General features: G+C 45.5%; 1 protein-coding gene across 1 annotated transcript in view; it reads right to left on the bottom strand.

The window, feature by feature from the left end:
- EXT2 (exostosin glycosyltransferase 2) overlaps positions 1-21,153 on the bottom strand; it is a 135,125-nt gene that overhangs the window by 6,334 nt on the left and 107,638 nt on the right. The window contains exons 11-13 of the mRNA XM_040638981.1: positions 4,607-4,750; positions 2,411-2,539; positions 565-647 (exon numbers count right to left, since the gene is read on the bottom strand). Coding sequence (XP_040494915.1) covers positions 565-647; positions 2,411-2,539; positions 4,607-4,750 — 356 coding nt within the window. The remainder of the gene's footprint in view (positions 1-564; positions 648-2,410; positions 2,540-4,606; positions 4,751-21,153) is intronic.

The raw sequence follows: 21,153 nt of genomic DNA, 5'->3' as shown, positions 1-21,153 counted from the left end.
CAAGGCTCGGTATCATCCTCCACACAAAGGCGTGCTTGTTGAGTAACTGACCGGACTGAGATAAAAGGATATCTCCGAGCTGCCTTGCTCATCTCTCTCTAATGCAAAGAGCTGTGCTTTCGATTCTGTTCTTGGTAGGTCTTTTGGTCGGCAAAGGTAATTTGTCTCTGGGTTTGGTTTAATTCTTTCTAATAAAACATCTACTGTCACACGGAGACACTATCCTGCAAAACAACCTGCTATTTTCTTGGAATTAACTAGCTTCCACTCAAATGACTGCGGACTTGGTTAACTGCTTAGTCCACACGGAGAATCTGACTTCTGGAGCGTAAGGCCAGCTATATTTTTAAGACCCTTCCAGCCATTACAAATTGAGTGAGTAGCATTCCAAATTAATTCTTTGGGTGACCTGGGCTTGAACTAACCCAATTCCCACAGTGCAGAAGGAGGTGACTATGGCTACCAGCTGCTGTCCTTATATCTCCAACAAGTCCCATTAACAGGCCCAAGGCAGGAAATGGGGATCAGAGGCTAGGGCAGACTTCTGGTTAGAGGCTCACTCACCTTTCCACCATGTGTGTCTGGTCAAGAGAAAGCCCATCAATGGCTGTGCACTCAGGACACTTGAATTTCTTTCGTGGTGTTACCTGCCAGAGAAGCACAAAAATATACCTGGCTGTCAGTGCCAAGGACAATAACATCATGCTTGTGACACCGCTATGCATGCTCCTGTTCTGTAAGCTGAGCTGCCTGCTCCCGCCACACGCACACGTGCGCCCGTATATGGGCATGCGCGGGCGTGCATGCACACACACGCGCGCACACACACCTCACCGTTCCTCCATTCAATTCCGTCTGGCTTGGAAACAGCAGAACTCACAAGGGCCCAATAAAAAAGGCTTGGAGGGCTTTTGCCTTCTGTAACTGGAAAGAAGTGGTGATGACAAGCTCCTTAATTCCTGTTTAATGACTGTTTTCTCACTGCCAAGGTCCTTGTATAAACACCATTTGTTCTTGCAGCCATAAGGGCGATGAAATACAGCTTCCCATAACTTTCACCGTAACCTTAGTTCCAACAGGCACTCTTTTTCCTTCTTCCAGCTAATGGCAAATGCTATGAGCAGCGCCATGCTGTTGAAGATGCCAGGTTATTTTGCAATTCCCTTCAATCAGGAAAAAAATCCAATGGTCCCCCCCACCCTCTGAATTCTTTTCCCTGACTCTCCCTCCTGCTCTCCCAAACCTTAAACTTCTAATGATTTTCTTAGCAAACCCAGGGAGACTATTATCCTAACCTAGTGAAGCTAAGTAAACAGTAACGAGATGGGGGGTGGGGGGAGGAGGGAAAGCTAGATAACTAAGGCCAGGCCAAGAAGCACACAGATGGCGGAATGACTGTCCAGAGTAAGCAGGCGCAGCTAAAAATATCTTGAAGCACATCAAAAAGCAATTCTGGAGATAAGAGGGGTTCCTTTAAAACTAGTTTTGTGATTGACATTGTGTCCCTTTTTCCTGCAGTCAAAGCTGAGTCAGAGGCTGGGACAGGGTGAGGCCCGGACCAAGATTACAGAGCACAGACAGGGACTCTTTCTCCTCCTTCAGTCACTCTGGCTTAATCCGGCTTCTCCCATCAATTCATAGCATGAATATCAGTGCAGAAGGCCATACCACACTTCCAATGTAAGCTTCCGGTATGGGAAGATTCCAGTACAGCAATCTGGCCGAGAAGCCATTTTTGCCCATTTTTATATGGAATTCTAATCCAGAAGGAAAAAAGGTCAGGACAATTCCACTCATAAAAAGAAGTAAACTCTCTCTACATCTGGGGATCTGGTTCAAGCAAAACCTACATTTCAGGAATAGACACCCATTACAGATACAGAGATCCCCGTGGGATCCTTATGTACTCTCAGCTTTTAATATGTTTTGGCAAAGATACTTTCAAAAACTCGTGACTGATATTTAAAAACAATGTTTAGAAAAATTACAGTTGTAACTGGACAAGGTGTACTATCTTCTCAATGTCTTTAAAAATAAAACCCAGCCACCTTAAGAAAGACGGAAGTTGCATTCTTTAACAGATCTAGATTCCAAATCAGATTTGAGAATACAATTAAAGGTTTTTTAAAAACATGATTCGTAGACTGACCATCGCAGCCTTTATCTCAGAGATTAAAAACTATACCTAAAGAAACCATATAAAAAAAGAAAATATGTTTAAATTATCAAAGCCTAGCTTCAATGTTACAATGTGACTGCATCAACCACAGAATCTTAAAGCTAGAAGGGAGTTTAAAGTTCATGTAATCCAATGCTTCATATATATTTATGAGCATTTCTCAGGCTCAGAGAAACTGAAACTTGTGCAAGATCACAAAATCAGTGGCAGAGCTGGACCGGGACGCCTTACCTTGATGACAGCTTTCCCTGTGACGTTAGCCACCAGGAAATTCATGGCAATGTCTTCACAGTTCATATGTGCATCCACCCAGTTCTTGATATCCCCAGGCATTTTGTAGGTATATAGGTAATTAAAATACTGTCAGGTGAGACAAAAAGAAGAAAGATTCAAATAGCAGTGCCCTGTGGCTGACAGTCGAAGGACAACTTAATCAGGGCATGGGGACAAGCTTTCTCTTGAATAATCACAAGGCTGTAAGAAGTATTAGAATGCTTTTGGTCAGATGACCAAGAATCTTTCATACTGTCATTGTTTTAAAAATCCCCAATTGTAAGCAGAAGAGAGACAGAGTGTGAAGCCCTTAGAGGATGCAGGCCTTTTGGACTCATGTATCATCTGTTTAATAAGTAAAATATCAGTCAGAGACATACTACACACTGATCTCTGCTCAGTTCTTCTCCTTGAGCCACAGTGCTCGATCCTGTGTGCTACGTTCTGTCTACAGACTGCACATACAAACAGAGACAGACTCCTGGTGCACTGACACTGCAAAGGTGTGCGCTTTTTAAAGGAAAATATAAAAAGAGGCAATTCTATTTTTTTTTTTAAGATTTGTTTGAGAGAGAGTGTGTGTGTGTTTGAGTAGGGGGAGGGGCAGAGGGAGAGAGAGAGAGGGAGAGACAAGCAGGCTCCGTGCTGAGTGCAGAGCCTGATGCGTAACTCGAACCCAGGACCCCGAGATCATGACCTGAGCCGAAATCAAGAGTCAGATGTTCAACCAGCTGAGCCACCCACGCGCCCCAGAATGAGGCAGTTCTGAAGCTGTCATAACCTACAAGTGTGAGATACTGCAGAAATTCATGGGGGGGGGAGTGTACACAGTGTACAACCATAAACCAACCCCACAAATTATGAATCTCACTTACTTATTTAATTATTGCTAAGAACAAAAACCCATTTCTGGATTGAGAGCCCTGAAAAATACGCAGCAGGGGGGCTGAGAAACCAACATGCCATCACTGTACTACAGCTCCGCTCTGGGAACGGCACCGGGGCGGCCAGATGCAGAGGCGACTCCTGACGGCAGTGGCTCGTGCCGCTGCTGACAACGGAGCAGGTAACGGCTCAGTCGACCACACGCTCCCGGGGCACTCTCCCCTCAACCTGAATATTCTAAAGTCCCAAGCATCCTCTTTCAACCTCTCCCTAATGAAAAAGAGTCAAAAAGGTGAAGTGACAATTCTCAGAAGAGAGGAAATACAAAAGACACAAAGGGATTTCAACCACAGTAGTCAAATCAGAGCGAAAATAGTAAGATCCTTTTTCATTTACCAAAACAGCTCAGTCTGATTTTTTCTTTTTACATATTTCATGCAAGTGGGGATTATAGTAAGATAGTTTTATATTTTGTTGGTGGGAGTATAAACTGGCACAAACAATACTGAAAACAACAGACATATATCTCAAAACTTCCCCCAAGTGTTCATTCCCTTTGATATAATTCTACTTCTAGAAATCTATAAAAAATAATGATCACCAGTACACACAGTTACGAAAACAGATATTGATCACTATTTAAGCATTAGCTATTAAGCATTATCTAGAATAGCCACACACAAAAATTTGAGACAATCTAAATATCCAGTGACAGCAGAATAGTTACACATGATTTATGGGTATCAGTACAATAGTATATTAGCAATTATGTTATGAAGGAATGCTGATGTTAAAAAAACTCCTAATACATGCAAAAAGCAGGCTAATGAGAATGTTTACAATTGTCTCTATATGTGAATAAGTAAATAGAAGGCAAACTGGAGAAAACATCTAGACAGTAACAATGGTCACCTCTAAGTAACAGGACTATGAGTGACGTGTGTGTGTGACTTTTCTTATATGGTAACATTTGTTATGAATTTTCCATATTTTCTATTATGAGCATGCATGATTTGTATAATAAGAAAAATAACTTAAAAAAATTTTTTCTTTCTTTCTTTCTTTCTTTCTTTCTTTCTTTCTTTCTTTCTTTCTTTCTTTCTTAACTAAGTCTAGTTGACACACTCGACAACACGGCCTCTGTAAGCCCTCTGAGCAGGACATTTTTCCAAACTCAGCAGAAATTCAACTGGGCCACACAGAACAAGTGTCATGCGTGCAGTTTTGTCACCTCGGACCTACCTGTCCCGGCCTGCCCTCCTCCCTTACCTTGTGATAAAAAGCTGCCCCTGTGAGCACCATGGACACCTCATTGGTCCACTCAGATTCATACTTCCACTTATTCATCTCGTGGTCCCAGAGGTGCAGACGACCCGGGTAACCCACTAAGCGGTCAGGAAACTCCCGCCAGACCTGAGGGAGAAACACATCCATAATCACTTCCCTGTTCAGACGGTGACCAAACACAGCGCTACGTTACCCAAACGGTACAGACAGACTCCCAGAGCCATGGGCTTCTGAAGATGTTCCCTTAAACAGGGGCTAGTTATTCTATCAATATTCAAAGATAGATGTAGATTCTAATTTCCTCCAAATCCTCCTGCTGTTGCTGGGAAATGTCAAGTCATGTAGTAACAGCTCACTTATTTGGGCCAAGGTAGGTAATCTCTTCACAAATGATGAAGGAAGCAGGTGCCACTCTTAATGCACACACACACGAAGAATACAAGGATCCCTGCAACTCGACAGTCCTCACTCATGTTTTTTTAGATTTTATTCATGAGAGGGAGAGAGAATGAGCACACAAATGGGGGGGGGGCAAGGGCGGAGGGAGAGGGAGAAGCAGACTCCCCGCTGAGCAGGGAGCCTGACCAGGGCTGGATCCCAGAACGCTGGGATCATGACCTGAGCCGAAGGCAGACGCTTAACAGACTGTCTTCATTTATAATAAATCTGGTGATCGTGAAAACTTAGTCTGTTTCTAAAGATTTATTTATTTAGAGAGAGTGAGCGAGAGAGCAAGCAGTGGGGACGGGCAGAGGGAGAGAAAGTCTTAAGCCAACTCCACACCCAGCGCATAGCCCGATGTGGGGTTCCATCTCATGATCCTGAGATCATGACCTGAGCTGAAACCAAGAGTTGGACGCTTCACTGACGACACCATCCGGGTACCCCAGGAAGTCTGTTTCTAAACAAAAAATTTTTTTAAACCCTAGTTCCCTGAAGCACACAACCATCGTTATGACCTTTTAGAAGCCTCATGTACAGAGAACGTGTCTGATTCTATAATGTGTAACATACTGAAAACAAAAACTTGATCTCTGTATTTGGGAAGGCTCTTAGATACAGTTTTGTGAAACAGAATGTGGTATGCTGGGGGGTGACGTACTTCCAATATCTTTCCCCATGTATTTCTGTATAATTTAGCTTAGCCTTAACTGAAAGAAAAGGAAGTTCGTGCCATTAAGGAGTATCGACAACTTAGCAGCTGTTCATGGGGCCACTTCTCAGCAATCATGATTCCTCATCCTTTACTGGGCCTCTAAACCACAGAGCTCCTGAGGGTCCAGTCCTGTGCCCTAGTCTCTTCCTTAAAAAATCTGAGTCATTTCAACTAGTTCCAATCACCTTCCCTAATCTACTGATCTCTAAATTTGTTTGGCCCAGAATGTTCCTGAGATAAACAACCACTTAAAATCTTCAACTGAATGAATAATAGGCATCTCAAACTTAACATGTCCAGTGCATAACTCTTGAGTCCCTATCCCCGGATAAGCCCTTCTCTCAATCCTCTCCATCTCAGTAAATCACCTACCCAACCGCTCCAGCCAAAAAGCTACAAGTCAGTCTTTATTCCTTCCTTTCCTTCTTCCCCACACCCCATCCATCAGCAAGTCTTGCTGGCTCTATTTCTGATCACCTCTGGCCAATTCTCCCACCCCTCTCTCTAGCTCAAACCATCATCATCTCTCACCTACACTGTTGTTAACAGGCCTCTAACTCATGTCCCTGCTTCCACTCTCGCCCTTCCAAACCATTATTTACACAGTATCTTTAACAGGACTATTCCTAAAAGAATATTAGAGAACAGATGGTCCCTAACTGACAATAGTTCAACTTACGATTTTTCAACTTGACGGTGGTAAAAAAGCAATATGCATTCAGTAGAAACCTACTTCGAATTTTTGAATTTGGATCTTTTCCTGGGCCAGGGGTATGCGGTACGATCCTCGCTCAAGATAGCTGGGCACTGGCATCGAGCTGCAGCTCCCAGTCAGCCCCGCAATCACGAGGGTCAACAATCAATACACGTAAAACCATCCTGTACTCAGATAGCTATTGCTTTCCGTACTCAATAAGTTACAGGAGATACTCAATGCTTCATTATTATAAAATGGGCTTTGTGTTAGATGATTTTGCCCAACTGTAGGCTAATGTGAGCACTTTTGTTTTTAAGATTTCATAGATTTATTTATTTTAGAGACGAAGAGAGAGAGTATACAAGCAAGGGGAGGAGCAGAGGGAGAGGGACAAGCACAACCGGCACAGAGCCGCACGTGGGGCTCAATCTCACAACCCTGAGTTCATGACCTGAGCTGAAACTGAGATGCTTAACTGAATGAACGAAGTCAGGAGCCTCAACTTACAACGGGTTTATCGGATAACCCTCTGGTAAGTTGAGAAAGATCTGGTTGAGGGTAACTCAACCAACAGGCTATCCTATTTGTGTATTTTAAATTAATATTATCGTTGTCATGTATTCACCCGCATATATGTAAGTTGTACGGTCACGTGCTGCAGCACGCGGAGGCTGCCCCGACGCCCACAAAGGGCAGTGCCCGCATGGGACAGCATTCCCTCCACATCCATGCAACGCTCGAATGGACAAAATCTCCGCGGGCGAAAGAGTTGAGAATGAAAGAAGGGACTGGAGATCCTTTCTCTTCCCCTCACAGGCAGAGCTTGTGTTCTCCTTAATTCAGAAAGGAAGTCTGCGACAGTACTGATCAACAGTTACCATTAATAATAATGTGATATCCTTTGCACGTGAAGATCACAGCAATAATTCACCATTGCTAAAGCACATGTTTTAAACTGCTTTTCCAGAAGCGGGTAAGCGGTATTCGCTGAGTCATTACACTGTCCTCCCGTGATCATCCACACGCTTTTGTGGGATATCTGACCCGGGTCTTGAGCGTGGTCTGGGGTTTCCTTTGTGTGAAACCAGTTCACCTAACAGGCCTCTCAAACCCACAGCCTTGGCCTCATTAACACCATGTTGTACCCAACAGAGTTAATCAGCCACAGCCGCCATCATAATAGCTGCAGACAAACGAAGCCATGTCGAACATTTCCTCAGATGTGTGAGGCTGCTGCTGCGTTCCTACTCTGGGGTTTGGATTTCAGTAGATTAAAATAATATGATACTATTACAGTTTTATAGAGCCCAGAGCAACAACGCAGTATGCGAGCCGTAGCTTCTGTTCGGTCCGTGGGCCTGGGCGCACTCCATCACAGGCACTGCCAGTTTCCTTTTGTCAGCACCGAGCACCTGCCCGTTCAAGGCACACTGGTACCACAGTCACCGGTCCCCCTCCGTGGAATTAAAGACGTTCGGAAAGGCTCCAAGCACAAGTCACTGCACTACCCACCAGGGATGGACGCAGTGGGGGAAAAGGGCTGGGGGGACAGGGAGGCATCCATTCGGTCGGCACCCCTGCTGGATGGAAGCCGCATTTTCCTCCACCCCGTGGCTACTTTGAGTCTACACAGCTCTCCAATCCATGTACTTTCCCAAGGGCCCTTCTTTTCAAGCCCCCGTTTGCAGCAATCTTAATAACACTGGCTCCGTTTTAGGGTCAAATGCTGTTAGGATTTCAATCTTCTTCCTGTTAGCCGAAGCCACTTATCAGACTTCTCTCCACAGGGACTTAATTGGGTGACACTGGGTCACAGAATGCTAAACTACGCCGTTCTAAAAGCATCAGAGGTGTCCTGAATTTCAGATTCCTTTGGAGCCGTTAGTGAGCGCTGTTCCTCACGCGGGGCCTCTCTGCCCTTGACTTACTCCAGGCAGCTGGATACAATCAAGATAGCATCCTTGTCACTTCATCTATAACTCCGCAGCTGACTACGGGATCAAAACGGAGTAGGGCCGCGCAGGATGGGTCCTCTCTAATCGAGCCCCAGTGTAGTACGAAGTCGATTATGTAGACAGTAAAGCATCTTCCCAGCCAAGAGAGCGAGAACTCAAATTCCACCCTTCTCCTCACCACTACCCACCTCCCACTCGAACTCAGCTTTTTCTTTTTACCTCGGGGAAATGCTCTGGGGCCAGCCTTCTGTCATTACGAACAGATGCCTTTGCATACTGCAGTGCGGGTGTCGGAAACGTCACATTCTCTCCCTGGAGTTCCAGGAATAGTGCTCCACCGGCCAGGCTCGGGTCATAGGCCATTACTCAACGGCTTGCCTGTACTGTTCAAGTCCTCCGTATACACCATCCTCATCTATCTTTAATCACGCACGACTTTGAAGACACAGCCTCCATTAAAACTCTATGCCTTAGTTAGGGGCTTGGCAATAATCTAATGGTCCTTACATTTGGGGCCTATTTCCACATCACTATTCCAATGGAGATTGTAACAACGTAATACCATGCTGTAACTGCTTCCTTCCACTCGAATGTTTACAATCTTGGTCCTAACCATTTCTTGGAAATCTGCTCTTCTCTGGACGCCCAGCTGCACTCGCTGGGCTCTTTTCAGAGTTATCCATCTATTCTTTCTCTCTTTCCTTCAACTTCCAGAGGTCTTTTTGCAGATTCCTCATGCTAGCTGATCAAACTAAGGTCTTCTACCTTTGTTTCAAAGGCACAGGCAGCAGCCTAGATTACATGCTATGAAAAAGTGTGCCGCAGGGACCCGGCTGGAGGGGATGAGCCAGGACCAGCTCTGCCACTGAGGAGTCGTGCAAGCCACCAGCGCAGGCTGCCCTGCTTTCGTTCTGCCATCTGCAAAAGAGGGACTTGGATTAAGTGCCATCTAATGTCCCTTGAGGGCTAAGATCTTGTGTCTTTTTCCCTACTAACGTATTCCCAAAGAAACTAACTCGTCAACTGTGATCAGTCGTAAGGTGTACATTTCTAAAGTACATGGCCTGCATTATTTAACTTCGGTTTAAAATGCCATACACATATGGGTACCCGATAAATGTTCCTGAAAAGACGCTAGCTAATGCACTCTACTCTAAGCCAGCTTGGAGAGTGCATTTTAAACCCAGGGTGTGTGCTAACCATAGTCAGATTCAGGAAACAGACTGGGGAGGGGAGAAGGGGGAAGGTGTAAGAACAGGTGGTGCCCATCTGGGATATACAATTATGAAATCATGGGTCAGCTTTAGGAGAAAAGTAACTCTCTGAAGTGGCTGCTGTAGTCATCGCACTTTCAAAGGCATGGTTCCACGGGGATATTGCTACTGGGTGAGAGGAATACCATATGTATCAGGAATCAGGAGCCCAGAGACCGACGAAGAAGTGGTGAGGGAAATACGGGGAACATGGACGCAAGGCACGTCAAACCGGGCCGGACTTTCACTCTGTCCTTGCACGCGCCCCCGGGCTTGTCAATCCCCAACCATCAAAGTAGAACAGAACTCGAGGAGCCAGCCCAAACCCTGTGGTCACATGCGTGCGTCAGCGGAGGCAGAGCTGCAAGGATCCCAACTTGAGAATGTCTTTGAATTAGGGGCCCTTCTTCCCTCAGGCCTGTCTTGCATGCTGCCCAGATGGGAAAGGGCTAGCTGGCTGCATTCCAATTCCTAGCTCGTGTCCACAGAGGAGCCCGTTATCAGATTCACTCTCAGGCTGCTGGGAACAGAGCTCACCTTTCATATTTGGCATTTCCTGAAATGAAGTGGAACGGAGGGCTTCAGCCTGATTGGCTTCATTTCCAGCTCATGCTTTTAATCACTCTGGTGGTTGGTAGTGTTTGTCAAGGGGGTGCTTTGCAAAAAGCCAAAGAGCCTCTGTCCACACCTGGGACACAATTAAATGCTAATGCTAGACATCTAGAGCAAGGGAGCCCTGAAGTTGTCACCCCAAGTTCCCTAATGCTGATGGGTTTTGACAAATACATGTACATGCTGTGTTAAATATTAAGACTTACCTGTTAGATCACTTCAGTCTGCCTGAGAGACCCTTCCAACCCAAGGCAGCGATCTGCTTAAAATAAGCCAAGCAGGAAAGCCAGGATCATGGGAAGGCTTCTGGGATTTGGGCAGCAATCCTATTTGCCCCAGCCTAGCTGAAGGTTAGTGCCTTGGTTCTGGGAGGCATGCTCTCCATTCCTTTCAAGTTCTTTCTTCAGGCTTAGGCCAGTGATGAAGGCAAAAGAGACAGGCTGGGGCTGGCCAGATTTGATAGAGGAATGCGTGCTGTTCAATCTTACAGTGGTAACCACAATTAGGAAGACACTGCTGGAGAAGGTGACTTTAAAACATTCTCACCCTCATCTGTACCAGCTCACCGATGGCACAACCAGGTGCCTTCTGCGGATGGGAAGGAGAAGATTCACGCTTTGGCCGTCGGAGCTGCTGACCCTGCCCACACGACCTCAGAGATCTGCAGCTGGAGACATGTGGAAGACAGAGCTTGTTCGGTCCGGCTCCCTCTCCGTACAGATGAGGAAGTGCCTCTCCCCATGTTACACTTTTAATTCAAGCCTAAGCTCGGTCCTAACTCCCAGACTGGGCATCTGTTTGTGAAGTCGCAGGATTCCCCACCCCTCTGAGTCTCAAAAGCACTTCATCTCCCTAAGCTCAGTCCCTCACTGGGGAAACAAAGTCAGGTGGTAGTGTCTGAAATCACAGTCAGTGTCCGTGTTCGTCACCGGTGCTAGTGCAGACATGGAAAGAGTCACACATGCACGCTGCCCAAGCTGAGAGGAGAATGGGGGAGGGAGAGGAGGGAGGATCCCACAAAACCCTTGCTCCCCCTGGTACTTGTCTTCTAAAAGCTGAAGGCTCTTCATGAATGTGGTTCCCATTTAGCAAAGTAAGCCACATGCTCGCACCATTCAAAGAAGGAACCCCTGTCAGGGGTGCAACAGTCTAGTGGGATCCCACATAGGACATCCATGGGCCCGCTGGAAGCCTGTAATCTGTGAGGCTCTGGGACAGACAAGGAAATACAAGCAAAAAGCTGCTGAATGAAAAATTAAACTCAACTACTATTTTTCATGAGGCAATGAATCCCCTGAGAAGTAATAACAAAGGGAAGGAGAGACGTGAGTCTGAGGTGATGGGAGGAGGAAGGGATGGGTCAGGACTGGGTCGTGGGTTTCCCAATCTTGCACTCCTTAGGACCCACTAAACATGCAATCATTTTTATTTCCATAACCTCAACTCTGGGGAGGGGATACTATTTCTAAGTCTGGTCCCAGGGGATTGCTCAATGAAGTTAGAAGAATAGTGATCATAAGTCAAATGGCTACTCTCTTTAAATCCTGCAGGAATGCAAACGGAGACTCTAGTTTTTATAAATAACCACTACTGAGCCTTCAGAATCTCAAGTTGATTTTGGTGAGGCTCAACTTAAAGAAGACTGGGGACCAAAGATCTGAGCTCTGTACAGCAAGGGGAGAAACTCTCTTTACTTCAAGTCACTGCCCTGGTGACTTCCATCACTCGCAATCAGGGATGCTACTGCAAAATGGCCAAAACTCTGTTTTCTTCTCACCATGCAAAGGGAAGAAGTGGCATTGACCATAAACTCCGTAATCCTGGCTAAGCACCAATGCAGTTCCAAAACGATTATGAAATGAGTTCATTCAGCACAATGCCCTCTCTATATGTCTCCTTAAACCCCATAATCTCCTGGTGGGTAATCAAGCAGGTTGAGGGACTCTTTCAAATTATTTACTTATATCCCATGCAGTTTCAAGAAGTGACTTGGGGTGGCTTACAATAAAAGGCAAAAACTAGAATAAAGTCCAAACCATCAGAAGGATGTCCTCAAAGGCATATTTTTTAAAGTCCAGCTGTTCCATCTACCTTAAAAATATTAATCCTAATATCAAGTTTTAAAAAGGCAGTCCAACAGCAAGCTAAAATCATGAAGTCGAGGGACGGAGAGACTGGACTATTCCTATCTGTTAATTCACTTATGCATTCAGTTCACAGGTACTTACGAGCCACCACTATTTTTTTCATCAAACATTTTGAGATAATTGCAAATTCAAAAGCAGTTGTAAGAAATAAATGAACAGGGGCGCCTGGGTAGCACAGTCGTTAAAGCGTCTGCCTTCGGCTCAGGGCGTGATCCCGGCGTACCGGGATCAAGTCCCACATCGGGTTCCTCCGCTATGGGCCTGCTTCTTCCTCTCCCACTCCCCCTGCTGTGTTCCCTCTCTCACTGACTGTCTCTCTGTCACATAAATAAATAAAATCTTTAAAAAAAAAAAAGAAATAAATGAACAGAGATCCTGCGTACTCTTCATGCAGTATCCCCCAATGGCAACATATTGCAAAACCAGAGCGTGACATCACAACATGAGGCTGACACTGACACAGACACAGTTAAGATACAGAGCATTCCCGTCACCCCAAGGCTCCCTCCTGCTGATCTTTTAGAGAACCCTCCCCTCCATCCACTGGCAACCACTAACGCATTCTCCATTTCTGTAATTCTGTAATTTCAAGAAGCCTATATAAATGGAATCACATAGGATGTAACCTTTGGGGATTGGCTTTTTTCACTCAGCCTAATTTTTTAAATTAACTATTTTGAGAGATTGTGCACAAGCACACACGGTGGGAAGGACAGAGGGAGACAGAGAATCTCAAGCAGACTCAGGCAGAGTCTGATGGGCTGGATCTCACGACCTTGAGGTCATGACCTGGGCCGAAGTCAAGATTTGGACGCTACCCAGCGCCCCTCACTCAGTGTAATTTTTAGGGACTGTCTTACACTTCAAAATTTATACAAAAATAAAGCATATATCTTGTTACTGAGGAGCTTACCATTTAGAAAAGCTAACGTCATATGCATAAAAAGTTAGAGATGAAAGAAAGCAAGGAAGGATGCTATTGAAAAAGCACAAAAAAGAGTTAAGAGGATGGTAAGATTACTTCTGGGTTGGGGGTAGGAAAGCAAGGATAAGAGGAAAGCTTTATGGATTTCATTTTAAAGAGAACAGAGTTAAATTACAAAGTGAGGGTTGAGATTCCCACTGCCCCCAACCAGGTAAGTAATTAGTACAAAATTACCCTTCCATGTGTGTTTGGCAGGCCAGCAAGTAGATGACCTCTACTTGGATTCCCTCACTGAATACAGAATACGGAATCATTTAACTTTGAACAACTCCTTATAATTTTACTCACAGAAATTACATGTAAGAAAATTCAATGTCCAAACACATTAAGTTCACTCATTCAGTCAATAAATATTTTCCGAGCATCCACTCTGTGTCAAGCACTAGGCACAGAGGAGTCCACAGGGCAGACACAATCCTGCTTGAACGGACTGCCCTGAGTCAGGGGGGCTTTTCCATCCAGCCCCAGAGGTCTAGGCCATGGGTGTAATTAGTAGCCCGGCTGTAGGAAACGAGCAGAGTGTCAACATGAGAGCAGGACCTCCGCCGCAACCCTCAGATCTTCAATCCAACTCAAAGGCTGGTTGGGAACCTAGAAATTAAGGTTGCCAACTCCTGATCTAAACCAGTCAAGAGATAGTAGCAAACATACTACAGTCGTGATTAACAGGAACCCCAGGCACCAATTTTCAAGCACCAAGCAGTAAACAGGACCTAGGAGGGGGAGCTGTAAACATGACACCAACTGGTCCATCTTGCTTTCTAAAGACTCCTTGTTCCCAGTCACGACAGTTCTAAAGTCAGTGGACGACTCTGACCGTTTAGGCTTTCTTCTTATTCTTCCCAAACAGGCAACTGCTCTTTAACACTGTAGCCATCAACAACCACCATCTCAAATCCATGAACTTGCAAACGCCGTTTACAACTGGCAGTGAAGGATGCAGTTTCACGTTGGGGAGCAGCATAGAATGTTCTCTGGAAAGCTACAGATGCTGTCCCCCTGAGAGCTGCCGGAGCCGTTCACAGCCCTGGACGGCCCCGCGGCTTTCATTTCCCCTGGCCTTAGGCCAAGTCCTGCCCACACACCTCCTTGAAGCAACTCTATCAAAATCAAGACAGATAAGCAGCCCATGCAAGACAAATTCCCCATATCCCCGAATCCTACGCCGAATTCTAAGGCTCTGAATTCCTGGAGCAGCCAAAGCCTGTAATCAATCCCAAGGAGACAACAGGCAGCTTTTGGAACAATAACCCTCAAACATATGGATCCTTTCAGGTTAGAATATCTTTGCAGCTATCTCCGTTTGAATGTGGCGAGGGAAAGTATGCATTCTTTAAACCATCAAGTGTACCAACACCTCTTTAAAATAACTATCCCACATTATAAGCATTAGTGCTTGAAGCACGGAGCCACAAAGCCAGGTGGGCCGGACCTGGCTGCAGACAGGACAGATGCTGGGGCACAGTGGGGAGCACGCAGGGCCGGGAGTAGAAAGGGCGGGAAAGCACCAGCACTGCCTGGCACAGAATAAGTGCTTGTGGAAACCATACTGAACCCCACTCACCTGACTTACGTGGGCTACGTGTGCGCCAAGGACCCACGCTCGGTGGTAAGATGTGCCTGCTGGAAGCCCGCTCCCTCGTTGGGACAGGGAGCATCTGAGGTTTCATTAATGGCTAGGAAAATAAATTCTGACCTTGTCATTTTAATTTGCTCAGTGGGGAAGAAAAAAGTGTCACTCTACTGTAATTCCCAACTGGGCCCTTTCTTAAACGCTCAGATGTTGCTTCAATGTTCAGCATACATATTCGATTTCCTTCCCTTAATATTTGTTTGACTTACTCTCCAGCGGGGACTGGGTGCTTTAGAAAAGCTCTGAGAGGTCAAACTGCAGCGCGGCTCCTCTCAGCACCTCTGTGGGCTCCTGGCCGCGGCTTCGGGTCCTCTTTCAGCTCCTGCGGTGGCGGGTGGCCCACAGGCGCGGCCTCCGCGGCTCCCGGGGGCCCCGGGCGTAAATCAGTGCCAGCTGGGGATAGGACAGACGGGACACGTTCCTCGGTGCTCCTCCAGCTGAGCACAGGGAGCCCGCGGCGATGAGCAACACCCCAGGGAGAGAACTCTCTCAAGAAAGAGCCGCTCACCTCTGCCCACAGTCCTCCACGGGTCTCCTCTGAGCGAGGCTCTGCCTATACCTTCTGGGCAGGGACACTCACTGAACTGAGCCGTCTGGCCCACGCCTCTTCTGAAGACAACAGTTTCTATGATGGCCATTCTTTGGGTCCATAAGAAAATTGAAAAATGGAAAGAAAGAGAGACAGATGTCTTTTTCAATATTCAACAGTGCATGGATTTTACAGCCAGGCTCACTCAGCTATAAAATACACAAGGTTCAAAGAGCTTCCAGCCACCTACTTCTCCAGATATTCAATGAGAAGGGCACACCACAAGTCCTAAGAAATGTATAATTCTCAAAAGCTCCGCTTTGGCAAAATGGCTCTAGGAACACTGTAAAGCTTTAGCGGCAGACCCAGCACAAATGCTGACCCAGATCAGCCCTGGCAAGGTTTGACTTTGCGCATGCCAAAAATGGGCCCAGCTCACTGTGAATCCCAGTGCTGGGGGCCACGCGGACCATCCATCATTCAGAGAAGAGAAAGAAATGCTGGACTCTCTCAGTGATCTGACTCAGCCAAGAGGTCAAAGAATGGAAATCTCTGGTACTGGTTCTTTCTGAAGGCTGAGACACTTCCAATAATCAGATTATCCACCTACTACAGGGATGTCCCTCGAATTTTGAGCCCTCCTTTAGGGATGCTCCCTTTTTATTAGTCTTGGCTATGTCAGAACAGAGTTTCTTGGTGCCCTGGATGAACCTAGAGCCCACGGCAGGATGAGATAGGTGGTTCCATGTGCCATCAAGAAAATCTTCTCTGAAGACAGCCTCCTGGACTCCCAACAAACCTGAGCACATCTTCAGATGCAGGACCTGGCTTACAGCTAGGGAGGAAAGCAGTTAATTTCCTATCAGAAGGATCAAACCACAAGTCTGCGAGAATCCATCTTTAGACCCAGTCTGACACTTGTTTTACACTCATTTGTTCCCCAGACCCAGCCCCTGTGGCACTTTCACCGGCAGAAGGCTGGGAGAGAAGCAAACAGGACAGAGAGAGTCTTTTTTTTTTTTTTTTTTTTTTTTAAGTTTTCTGCTAGCTTTTAAGAGAGGTGATTGTGAAGTCTATTCTATGGTAGGCTGTTTTCACCTCTTGGCTCCTCTAGCGAGGAGAGAAAAGGTGGGGTAGTTTACTAAGAATCACAGAATACATCATCTCTCTGCTCTCCCTGGATAAGTATATAGGTATCTCTAAATGTTACTAACTCTGGAATTCTCCAATTACCCAAGCTCCCTCATCACAAATTAAATATGAACTATGGGTAAGCCTTATCTTTTCCTTCTCTTTGGTTCTTTAATCCATTTGAATATGAGGTCTATAGACCTTTCACCTCCATCTACCTGGCTTTCCCTGTCTTCTGTGTCTGTTGTTTTGAATTCACTTGGACCAGACACCTTTGTACAAACCTGTAATAGTAAGCTTTTCAGCTGGCCCTGTATTGCCTGACCAACCTAGTTTCCATCATTAACCCAAACCCAACTTCCGCCCTCCTCAATCCCCTTCCAACCGCCCCATGTGACCACCGAGCTCATTCTCCTGTTGGGACCTTTCCTCTTGGTTCTTCCTATACCAGGAGAACCCACTCGGAAATGGTTTTATGTTCTCCAGATAAAAAGTGGGCCATTCTATACGATTTTGCTGTCTTGCCATGATTCGCTGAAAATATATACTCACCATTCCCTAAGGGAGTTGTGAACAAAATAATATAAATTCTCATAATTTATTAGCACCCAAGAGGTTCAACCAGCCTCTACCACCCACAGGATAACCCAGGCAGTAAAAGGAAGGCATCAGTGTTTCGTGTATCGAACACACAGTCACTCTAAGCCAACTCCCATCCCCACATGAAGTTCTGACTTTATAACCAGTATTATTAGCCAGGAGCGTTCCACATCTCTCAGGTGAAAAATGTTCAACACTTAAGTGCTACTAATAATTTTTATGGTTGGAAATGAGGATCAAAGTATGAAAGGAAAAATAAATTCACGGGTTCATACACTCAGCCAAGTCCGCCTGGCTCATTTTCTGCCACATGTTTTAAACTCTCTTAAAGGCGGGGGAGGGGAGGAGGAACAAGTTGCATTTTATTTCCCAGCTCTTTAGGTCTGAAGTAAAAGCAGACAGACTTAAAAAAAAAAAAAATCAAACACTCAAGTAACACTATACACTGCTACTGCTCCCCCAGGAGTTCCTTGCAAATGAGTATCAAGAACTCAATAGATACTTTCCTGGTAAAATACATAAACAGATAAATAAATTATCCCAGGCTGAAAAGAATTTCCACATCTGGTAGCTCACTAGAGCTTGTCAAACAAGTCAGAAACACGCAGGGCCAGAGAAGAGCATTCTTCGGCTCCTGGTTTCAGGGCTGGAGAGGGCATGTAACATTTCCCCAACTCTCTGCCGGAATTCCAACAGGGAGCATGACCCACATAAACAGGCAAATGACCCCTGTGTTTTCTTCCAATTAAATAAATAATGATCCCCAGTATTAGGTCTCGAATCCAAATGTCTGTGGGCTCAAATCGCAGCCACTGGAAGGAAAATGGTCTCTCCTACGTGGCCTGGCCTTTCCTCCCCAGGTACTCGCTGTGGTCTACCTTCAGGGGGACAGCCACCGTCCACTTCACACTTTAAAGAAGTAACTGTGCCTCCCTGCACCACAGTTTCCTAAGAAATAAAGCGTCAAGGGACAGGATGACCTCTGAGGTCCCTTCGCATTCTGACACCGTGTTTCTGTTACGCAGCCTTCCAGTGGGGAACGGTCACCAGGTCCACAGCGATCCCGGTGCTCTCAGCCAGTCTACGGGCCTCGGGAGAGATGGCTAACGTTACCTAGCTGCGCTCTAGTAAACCACCGTCTGGAAAGGGGTTCTCGAGTCCGCTCTCTCTTACCTCACACAGGAGCCGCACGCTTCCCTCTCTTAACTCAGGGAGCATGCAGTCTGTGAGCTCCCTTTGGTCTCTGCTCTAGGTTCCTTAAGCAGGCCCTGGAGCCCATCCCTTTAAAATGGTCTCTGGACATAGATGCTTCCACCCCTCTAACAAAAGCACTGCCTTAACATGCCCTCATGTTTGTGAAAACCACGCTGGAACTCTGTCAGGCCCCAGAAGACTCATCCGCAGAACCATGACCAGAACAGGCCCGGGCTCACCATCCTCTCTGCTCCGGCTGTCCTCTATTAAAGTGACTGCTGTGTTCTCCCTTCGATTCCTGATGTGCTGTCGCCCATCACCTCCCTGCACCCTCGCATACACAATCTCGCCGTGTTTCACAGGGACGTGAAGGAGTTTGCCACTTTATACGTACGGAAGTTTGACACTTCTGCACATGGACCCACACCGTACCGGTCTGCCTGTACTTGGTATCCCTCAGACTCATTACACCCAAAGGGATTTCAGGAAGTCATCTGGTCTATTCTTCCGCCTCACTACCCAGCACTAGTAAAACCACTCTAGATACTGGAAAGACTGCTGGCTCCCTCTTTCTGAAAAATTCCCAAATGGGGAGATGCTTCTGTCTCTCCAGATTTCCCAAAAAATTCTTTGGAGCCACAGTAAGAAAGGTCTGTTGCATGGTTTACCTTTGATTCTCACATATTAAATAAACTATTTTTTTTTTTAAGATTTTATTTATTTATTTGACAGAGATAGAGACAGCCAGCGAGAGAGGGAACACAAGCAGGGGGAGTGGGAGAGGAAGAGCAGGCTCCCAGCAGAGGAGCCTGATGTGGGGCTCGATCCCAGAACGCCGGGATCACGCCCTGAGCCGAAGGCAGGCGCTTAACTGCTGTGCCACCCAGGCGCCCCTAAATAAACTATTTTTTAAATGTAAAAGAGGATAATGAATTTACTACAGAAAGGATAAAGGCCATGCAGGGAAAAATAACAAGAAATGGAGATGTCTATTTTGGAGAAGAACAAGCAGGGGCATATTTTGATTATATTCAAATTAAAAGTTTAACTATAGAGAACAAACTGGTGGTGACCAGAGGGGAGGTGGGTAGGGGGATGGTGGAAATAGGTGATGGGGATTAAGGAGTGCTGGGTATTTATGGAAGTGTGGAATGACTGACTATATTATATACCTGAAAATAATACTACGCTGTGTGTTATCTAACTGGAATTTAAATAAAAATTTTTAAAAATTTTAATTAAATTAAAAGTTCCAAGATAACTATTCTTACCTAGATGAGATCATTAAATCTACAACTGCAGAACGTAAACTCTTTTTAGGTGCACACAGGGTGCACGCAGAACATTTATCAAAACAGACCTTTCACTGGACCATAGAGTCCCAGTAAATTTCAACACAATGAAGCCACATGGAGTATCTGACCAGAGTAGAATCAAATCAGAAATCAATTTAAAAAAAAGATAGCTTTAGGGGCGCCTGGGTGACACAGCGGTTAAGCGTCTGCCTTTGGCTCAGGGCATGATCCCGGCGTTATGGGATCGAGCCCCACATCAGGCTCCTCTGCTGGGAGCCTGCCTTCTTCCTCTCCCACTCCCCCTGCTTGTGTTCCCTCTCTCGCTGGCTGTCTCTATCTTTGTCAAATAAATAAATAAAATCTTTAAAAAAAATAAATAAAAAAAGATAGCTTTAAAAACTGGCAAAAGTAAGCAATATACTTTTATATAACTATGGGTCAAAGAATAGTATCTTCAATGGAAATTAGAAAATATTTTAAACTTAAGGGTAATAAAAATACGACAAATCAAGATTGCGAATACACCTAAAGCAGTAATTACCAAGAAATTTACAGCTTTAAATGCATATGTTGGAAAAATAAACATTGAGATCAATGATCTAAACTATCAAGTTGAAAGACTAGGAAAATAACAGCAACTCAAACTCATGAACGCAGAGGAAGAAACTAGTCAAGGAAAGTTCATGAAAGGCCAAACAAATAGACAATAAGGAAAAATCAACAAGATCACAAGCTGATTCTTTGCAAAGATCATGGCACTGCTATACCTCTAACAGGACTGACCAAGACACACAGAGAAAACAAAATGACCCATACCAGGAGAGAAAAAGAGACCATCATTCCAGATCCTCCAGACTTGAAACAACAGTAAGATAATATCCTGACGAATTTAGAGCAATACATTTGACAGTTCAAATCAAATGAAGAGATCCCCTGAAAAACACAAGTTCTCCAAATGAACACAAGAAGAAACGGGAAGTCTGAATAGTGCTGGAGCCATGAGAGAGTGACTGGGTCTGTGCTAGAGTGCTGGCGGAGAACAAAGGGAACGCAGAGTGGGCGGGGCAAGAGGAAAGTATAAATTACATCAACTCTGGTCTCAGGACCAAGCCACAGGCACAGAGATGCAGCAGTGAGGTTGTTATCTTCTCCTTTCCCTGTGTGCCCGCAAGTGTGTTGTGTGTGTGTGTGTGCGGGTGTGGGTGTGTGTACCAATTTATTTGTCTCCTTTTTCAATTACTATATGATATATGAATTACTGCCACAACTTCTTCAGTTTACACAATGTATATAAATGTATACAGCTTACTCTTCGGAGCTCTGTGGTTTCTTTAGTTTCTTG

Source organism: Ursus maritimus, unplaced genomic scaffold, assembly GCF_017311325.1.
Source record: "Ursus maritimus isolate PB19 unplaced genomic scaffold, ASM1731132v1 scaffold_23, whole genome shotgun sequence".
Lineage (NCBI taxonomy): Eukaryota > Metazoa > Chordata > Mammalia > Carnivora > Ursidae > Ursus > Ursus maritimus.
Note: the sequence above shows the minus strand (reverse complement) of the source record. Positions and strands in the feature narration are given on the sequence as shown.